General features: G+C 37.0%; 1 protein-coding gene across 1 annotated transcript; it reads right to left on the reverse strand.

The window, feature by feature from the left end:
- Nucleotides 1-484: 484 nt before the first annotated feature.
- LOC118439145 lies at nucleotides 485-4,750 on the reverse strand. Its single transcript, XM_035860203.1, has 3 exons — nucleotides 4,638-4,750; nucleotides 3,745-3,962; nucleotides 485-3,026 (listed from the first exon to the last, which is right to left on the reverse strand). The coding sequence occupies exons 1-3, from the start codon at nucleotides 4,677-4,679 to the stop codon at nucleotides 2,780-2,782; spliced, it is 507 nt and encodes a 168-aa protein (XP_035716096.1). The 5' UTR covers nucleotides 4,680-4,750; the 3' UTR covers nucleotides 485-2,779.
- Nucleotides 4,751-7,978: the final 3,228 nt, after the last annotated feature.

Here is a 7,978-nt window from a genome sequence, read left to right on the forward strand (position 1 = left end):
AGGATTCGATGGCTATGTTGGTTGTAAATACACGATAGGTCCTCGTCATGATTTCTGACGCCATACGATATCCGTCTCCCCTTCTAAGCCAATTTAATGAAGTTCCCAAAAATCTGAAGAATTTTGTTCTTCCAGTGCCATTTTCAAACTTAAGTTTCCTCTTCCTCCTTTGTGTTTGTAAGACCCAAATAGTCCTTTTTGGGTGCTGGGGGGCAACTGGTTTTAATTTTTTTTTATTTTGAAGGTTAGGATAGAGTAATAATAAATAAATTTCGTAAAGATGAAAAAAGTTACTTCGAACAACTACTGGTTTTAACCGAAAGCCAAAGATCTCGTACCTGGATTTTTTAAAGCTTCCGGGGTCAATATTTCCACAACGGTTACAAATCGCTAAATACAACCAATTTGAGTAATGAAGGTACTTAGATAAGGTTGATAAGAAACCCAATCCTAATCCACTATCTTAAATAGTGGAAGCAACATATTTTAACATTTGCCAAATTTATTCATTTATTTTACTTTGTTTATTGATTTACTTTCGAGATTTTTGGTTCAAAAACTGGAACCCCTGGGGTTATTATTTTATTCGACGTACACGGGTAGTAAATAGATGCGCCAGGAAGTCAATAGTTAAGCCCGAGTCCAGTGCAAAAAGATCCGTGGCCCACCAGCCCCCAAAAAAACACCCTACTCCTTCTTGTTGGTCCTTAACATTTTTAAGAAATGAGTGTTTTTATATTTTTTGTCTTCCCAAGAACTGAGTGTTTTGTTCTACTTGAGTAATTTTAAGACATAAGTGTTCTGTTCTGCTTTAGTCTTTCTAAGACCCGAGTGTTCTGTTCTGCTTGAGTATTTTTTAGACCCGAGTGTTCTGTTCTGCCAGTCTTCTTAAAACCTGAGTGTTTGTTCTGCTTGATTCTTTCTAAGACTGAGTGTTCTGTTCTAGTTGGGGCTTTCTAAGACCCAAGTGTTCTGTTCTGCTTGAGTTTTTCTAAGACCGAGTGTTCTGTTCTGCTTAAGTCTTTCTTAGACAAGTGTTCTATTCTGCTGGTCTTTCGAAGACCAGAGTGTTCTGTTCTGCTAGTCTTTCGAAGACCAGAGTGTTCTGTTGTGCTTGAGTATTTTTTAGATCCGAGTTATCCGTTCTGCTTGAGTATTTTTTAGACTCGAGTGTTCCGTTCTGCTTGTGTCTAAGACCTGAGTGTTTTGGTCACTTTGTTTGAATTAGATCTTGCTTTTTTCTATTTTTTAAATTCTTCAAATTTTTTTAAAGAAAAAAATGTGACCAAAAAATTTGGCGGCGCAAAGCGCCGCCAAGTGTTCTCCCAACCTAGTTGGAGGATGGGTAAGAAAATGCAGGTATGGGGTTTCGCCGAAACCCCTTTGTCGAGCTGAGAAAAAGGATATATCACATGACAGGGTTCCGTTCAAATCGAAAAGTCGCCGAGGGCCACACCCACTGGGGGCGTGGCATATGACCATTTGAACATTGCTGGTAGTGCCCACGGTTTAGAGGTATTTTTTCGACATGAAGTTCGATTTTTAGTCTCTGAAATTTAGCGGTATTAATTAATGACATTTTATAATTTCTTTGACCTTGTGACCTTAATTTCGACGGGGTGTGGTCGAATTAAAAAAATCTGGAAATATATATTTCGTCAATTGACCCAAGATTTCCAAAACAGTCGCCACTTGAAAATCGGTCAACAATTAGAAAAGTAATCCGAATTTCAATTGTCAATGTTATTAAGCATGACAAAATCGGCCATTAAGCCTTTCAGCAAGAAATGTCTTTAATTTTGATTCCTGTACCAGAGGGTGTGGTTTTAACACCCAAAATACGTTCCTGTTACCATCTCAGTTTGCTGAGAAAGTCTAATGAGTGAATATACTTTAAGCATACTTGAGTGAAAGTAATTCAACTTAAATTTGATTTTTTTAACTTCAATTACTAAATGTGGGTGTGGTTGGAGTAAAGCTTGATGGTCGCAGAGGGTCGCAGCAGGGTATACTCAGCACACCATGGGCTCTTTAATGGCATCGTTTTGAGTCCACCATACGCGAAGTTTTTAGAAAATGTATTCGCCCTATCTTCGTAATGTATTAGGAAAAGTTTACCCCACTGGTACGCCGGAGTGGGTGTAATGTTTGCTTTTATAATTTGCATGGAAGACAGGTTGGGTCTGTACTACACATTGAAATATATGAATATTCAATTCAAGATACCGCCTTAATGGCCACATTTTCAGGCCCCTGCCCTGGCCCACTATAGAAAAATGGTGCACATTCGGTTAAGCAACGAACAAGTCAAAACGATTCATTTCAATTTAATAAGATAGCATTTATGTAATAATGATAAAAAATCTACTATCCCTCGTTTAACGAGGGACACATGCAAATTTAAGGGGAATGTGTTACTCACGACGTATCTTGCTAAATAGCAAAACTCAAATTGAGTTAGCAGTTAGTGACACTCACAATCGAACCTTTTTTTGAGCTATGCCGGGATAATGTAACGAGTTATGTCAAAAAATCAAGCCACAAATTAGGAATCACATGGCACTATTACGTTGAATGGCCCCTTTGAAGAAACATATTGTGGGTCAAGGTAAATACTCACGAGCGCCTTGGTTTTCGGCACTGGGAGGGAAAAGGAGAGAAAATTTGCTGAAAAACTGTACTTCTAAGCCAACATTTGTCTTCAATGGGGACATTCAAAGGAACGATAAGCGCCCTGTGATTCTTACTTTTAGCTTAATTTTTTTATATAAATAATTCGCTAGAAAATCTCGGTGCAGCTTGGATAAATGTTCCATTGTCCGTTTTGAATTATAGCCCCCGCAATAAATAGAATATTTACGGTATATATGTACACAAACTTGAGATGCTTAAGGTCTTTTAGTTGTGGTCGCAAACAATGAATGCCACGCAAACGTAAGTCTCTCTTGGCTTCCCATTGTGTTGTACGGCGGAGGTAACGCGGAGGTCTCGGGTTCCACCCCCATCCCGTCTGTCCTGGAGGGGAGCTGAGCAAAAATCAGGATAAAATACTAACACGGGGTACTGAATCTGAGAAAGTCTGTGTCCGGCACAACAGAAGCAGCAAGGCAAAAGAGCGTCTGTGGGACACTAAGTGAAAAATTTGAAAGTTTGGCAAACTAAATCTAGAAAACACGGATAGAATTTTTTTATCATTTCTTACGGGGACACACATAAATTAGGCCATCTAAAAGTTAGCAAAAAGGGGGCGTCTAAAAAATCGCGTAGTTTATGAACCGCCCCTCACTTGCTTTGCTCCTTCTATATTTTTGTTGGGCACAGACTTGCACAGAATCAATACATACCTATATCAACATGTCAATTCATAAGTTTTGTAAATATCAAGTACTTAAGGCTACTGTGGATGGTGCGGTAGTCTCGCTCTACCCCAATCAAATGTCTTTAAATGCAATTTCTAAAATTGAATCAATTCAATGAGTTTTGAACATACTGAACATTTTCAACATTTTGAGCATACAAGTCGTTTTTTAACGATAAATTTCCTGAAAAAGAAATTCGATATTTTTTTTAATGACTTGTTTATAGTACCAGAAATTAGATTAAACTATCAAAACTTGCATTCATCTCAAAGCTCATGGAATTGACTAAATCTTAGAAATTACATTTGAAGACGTTGAACAAGGGTTAGGTGATACTAAAAACTCCATAACGAAGATATGTACGGAGCCGTAAATCATGTCTTACCATCCCCCGTAAATCATGAATGGGTAGTTGCTCTGACGAGCGCTTCGTGTTCGTGGCATTGTCCGTAACTTTAATTCACTTTCGGGTCGAAAAATCTCCAAATTTGTGGGTGGCTTTGGAATGGATGATTCTGTACGAACAATGTCTACGTTCGCATCGGGTGTTATCGGGACGCAGAAAACTATTGGAGTTGATAAGAGGATAAGTATTGTAGTAACCTGTTTGATAAGACACAAAGTTATGAGAAATTTATAAAGATTAAAGATGAGCAAATTAGGTATGCGTGAGCAAAAAGTGGTTTTCCCCACTTTGAATCGACTAATTTTAAATTGTTCACGCACAGAAATCCTACCTTAATTTTTGTTTATTTTTTAATGTGCGTTTTTTAATTTGCCGGAATCAAGTAAGTAAGCTTAAAAGAAAATGCCTCCATGTGAATGAAAATCTTCATTCAGACATTAGGATAATCCTAAGTTTGGAATGAAAAAAATGATTGCAAGTACAGAGTGGTTAAAATGTCAGGCTACAGAGGAAAATTTTGCAAAAGGGAAAAGTCCCTAAAACTCAATTAGCTACACGATTTGGGATTAGAATTTGTATTAATTATTTTAAAAAATGATGACAAAATTCGTCAAATGTTAACGTTCAGAGACTAAATTTCGGTGACTATGTAATGGAAATGTTTCCCATTGAAAATTTTCCATTGTAACGTGACATTTCAACCACCCTGTATACATATGTACGCGGATACTGCCCATAATTAACCCTGTAGGTGTCTCGTACAAAGGAAAATAAAAACTTGAAAGTTAAAAAAAATATGAAAACATGGAACTACTGGGTTAGAAAAAAATTAAATAATTGCACAATAGAAAAGAACAAAGACACAAGTTTACCAGCAAAATTTTTGTGGACGGACTTCTTAAATAATTTCCCATTTTTTAGCGACTCAACTTCAATATACTTGACAGCTTGGGTGGAACAATGAGACTGAAAATGTCGATCAAAACTAAATTACTCCACGCTTCATAAGATTAAAAATTACCTGTTTTAGATTCAGCGACATGATAAACGTTAATGGCCATGAGTGGTGGAGTATGTACATATGTACATATGTTGGTACATGTATCAGGTAAATAATACACTCTTAGAAAACGGGTATTAAATCTTTACGTAGATATGTATATGTAATTAGTTATGAATCTGTACATCACTCCATCTTTAACTCTCAACTAATAAATACTCTCCTCTGTCTCCTCTCACTGTGTACCACTTATGTATGTATAATCATATATACATAACATTGGTGGACCGTCGAGTACTTTCTTTCGCTCCTCCCACTCACAATGGATTTTAAAATTTTCAAAATTCTTCGCAAGACATATCACCTACCAAATTTGCTACGACTGCGACGACTAAGCAGCTTGACCACCGCCCCTTAGGAGGGGAGCTTGCGAGGTTGATAATAACAGATATTGGTGCCCTTTGGATATGTGGTAGGGACCCATGAGTGTACTAAAACCCTGAAGTAGTTTGACTCCATGGCCACATTTGCGCCCGCCACACCCACTCAAAAATGTCCAAAAAACGCTTTCACCCCAGTTTTCACTCACTCAAATCCACGCCAAAAATCCAATTTTACTCGGATTTTGAAATTTCCTTCACCATTATACTCCCAGATAGTTGCTTTCTTCAATCCAATGTCAAACTCAATTTTGATGATGATTATTTCGCAGGCATAATTTGAGTTGTTGATTACTACAACAATGCTCATTCAGAATTTTAAATTTTAAAAATACTAAAAATTTCGATGGTTGGTCTCCAAATTATTTAGAGTACACAAATGTACGCTTTGCTTGAGGTCGTGATTTCATATTACCCGATACATAAACACTACGACATCCTGCAAAAAAAGTTACAAAGTAGTGCCTGCTCTGGATTTGGGGTACCTGAGGGATGCACGGGGACTAATTTAAATAAGCTTATTGAGTACCTTGCACGTAATGATGCAGCATTTCGCTGGTACTAAGTCTGCAAATGCGTCAACAACTAGTTTGTTCAAAGACAAGATGCACCATAAACATTGCAAAACTCGTTTCACTTCAATTAATGGATTCTTAAACTGCTAAGGTTTGTATGTCGCCATACATTTCGTTCATTTCACACCCACTTCGAGACGGCAATAAAATACTGACGGGTAATATTAATTCAAATTTTAATACATACATTATCTTGATACATAAAATTTGCATATTTACATATGTACATGCACGCATTGTTTAACTCGATATACATTGTACAAATCCGTTTGCTGGCCCACATCTTATATATGTAGAACTGTGGTCATAACGACGTATTTATGCATATATACCTATGTACCCGATTGATAAAATACAGTCTAGACGATAAGGTCAAATTTTCAGACTTTGTATGTACCACTATGGATCTTCTCTTGATTAGAGGTCTTATTAAGAGAATAAGAAGCACCATTTTTATCATAAAGTCAAGCAGAGTGGTTACTTCATGGGATCACGTGCTAAGTTTTACGAAAATTTTCCTCGGATTTTGTGGATTTTTGACGGTTTTTGGTAGGTTATTGTGTGTTTTTATGAATTTTTAATGGTTTATGTGAGTGTTTTTTTAGTTTTCTGACGTAGGTGCGGGGCTTTCCTGGATGTTTGTAAAAACTTGGAAGCAGATCGACATAAGATACATAGATTCTTTAAACAACTTGGATTAAATTTACTTAATTAAATTTTCGGATTTGGCATGAAATTTTGAGCATTTTCATGTTCGACTCGAATTTCTGTGTATCATTAGCATATATTTAAATGTTGGTTTTGTATTTGATTTCCTTGAAGCAGAAGGAAATCCGTGAGTACAGTACTCCAGGTTCCTTTGTCAAGCAGTTGAATCACATAGATATAAACAAATTTAGTCCGGCTATTACATATTAAATGCTTTCTTACACTTAGAAATCCGATATACAGATAGTCACCAGTATTGATTCCTCGATATTAAAGTTGTTACCGCTGGGTCTTAAAATGATGTTTAAAAATTTGCTAATAATAATAAAGACTTTAATACCGGGTTACTACTACACGGTATTACATATTTATCAATTCCACGTTGGTAGGGTCATATAGGAATACCTCGTAGTATTATTTTAACACTGGATTTCTAAGAGTGTACAAAACTTTTTCCTCCAGTTGAATCGTGTTGGCCAGACTATTGAAAAATTAGTTTTCTCCATTAGATTAATTAAAACTCAAAACCTGGGATCATTCATTGATTACGTTAAGAGATTTTTTAAACTTTTTTCAACTGGGAGTTGTTCCTCTCCTCCAAAGTGATTTTATAAAATACTTTAAATTTTTCATCGACATTGTCATGCCTCAGCCCTATTATATTTTGAGCAAACTCACTGACTGTGAATGATAGTATTTATGTATTCAGGCATGTTTCGTACTTCGTTCGCCTTTTATCGTATCTCGTTGGAATACAAACATTACATGGTGAACAGCAAATCAGCCTTGGTTTAAGCTACATTCATTCATCGAATGTAAATATATGTTTATGCAAATACTTGAGCCAAAGTATATACATAAATGCCTGTGAAGTGGACCTCAGTATCGCACTTGTAGCAAGATTCTCCACAACATTTTGAAACAATGGGTCTCGTCCTGTCCGTTGTGGTACGTTTTCTTATGCAGTTAAGGGGTATATCCGGGTATTACGGACATCTAAAAATGCCGATTTTTAACCTAATCACCCAGCGAACAGTCATATGTTACGGAAACAAAAAGGCGTATGGGTGGTTTAGTTTCCATTATCTTATCCGTGTCAAGCTTAACATGAGTAGGGTAAGGAGAGGGCGGGTGGGTAGCGTAAAAGTTTCGTTCTTTATGACGTAATATCGGTGTGGACGTTCCACCACTTTTTACCTATCTTACTCGTGCCAAGCTCACAGTGGCGGGGCCAGTAGTGGGCACAAGTGGGCCCGTGCCCACGTGAAATTTTGTGCCCCTTTACAGTAGATATTATTGAACTTTTTTCAAACCATAATGAGATTATGAGATAATCGTGGTGGACAAGAAAACAGTAAAGCTGGTTGGTCGACCCTTACACTTTGCATGCATATACTTATCTGGGAAGGCTGAACTGGAAAATTAGAACTACCGTAAAACCTCTATTTATAGCCCTATTCTAACTACAGCCGGTCTCTAAATATAGCCGG

This window comes from Folsomia candida, unplaced genomic scaffold (assembly GCF_002217175.1).
Source record: "Folsomia candida strain VU population unplaced genomic scaffold, ASM221717v1 Fcan01_Sc031, whole genome shotgun sequence".
Taxonomy (NCBI): Eukaryota; Metazoa; Arthropoda; class Collembola; order Entomobryomorpha; family Isotomidae; genus Folsomia; species Folsomia candida.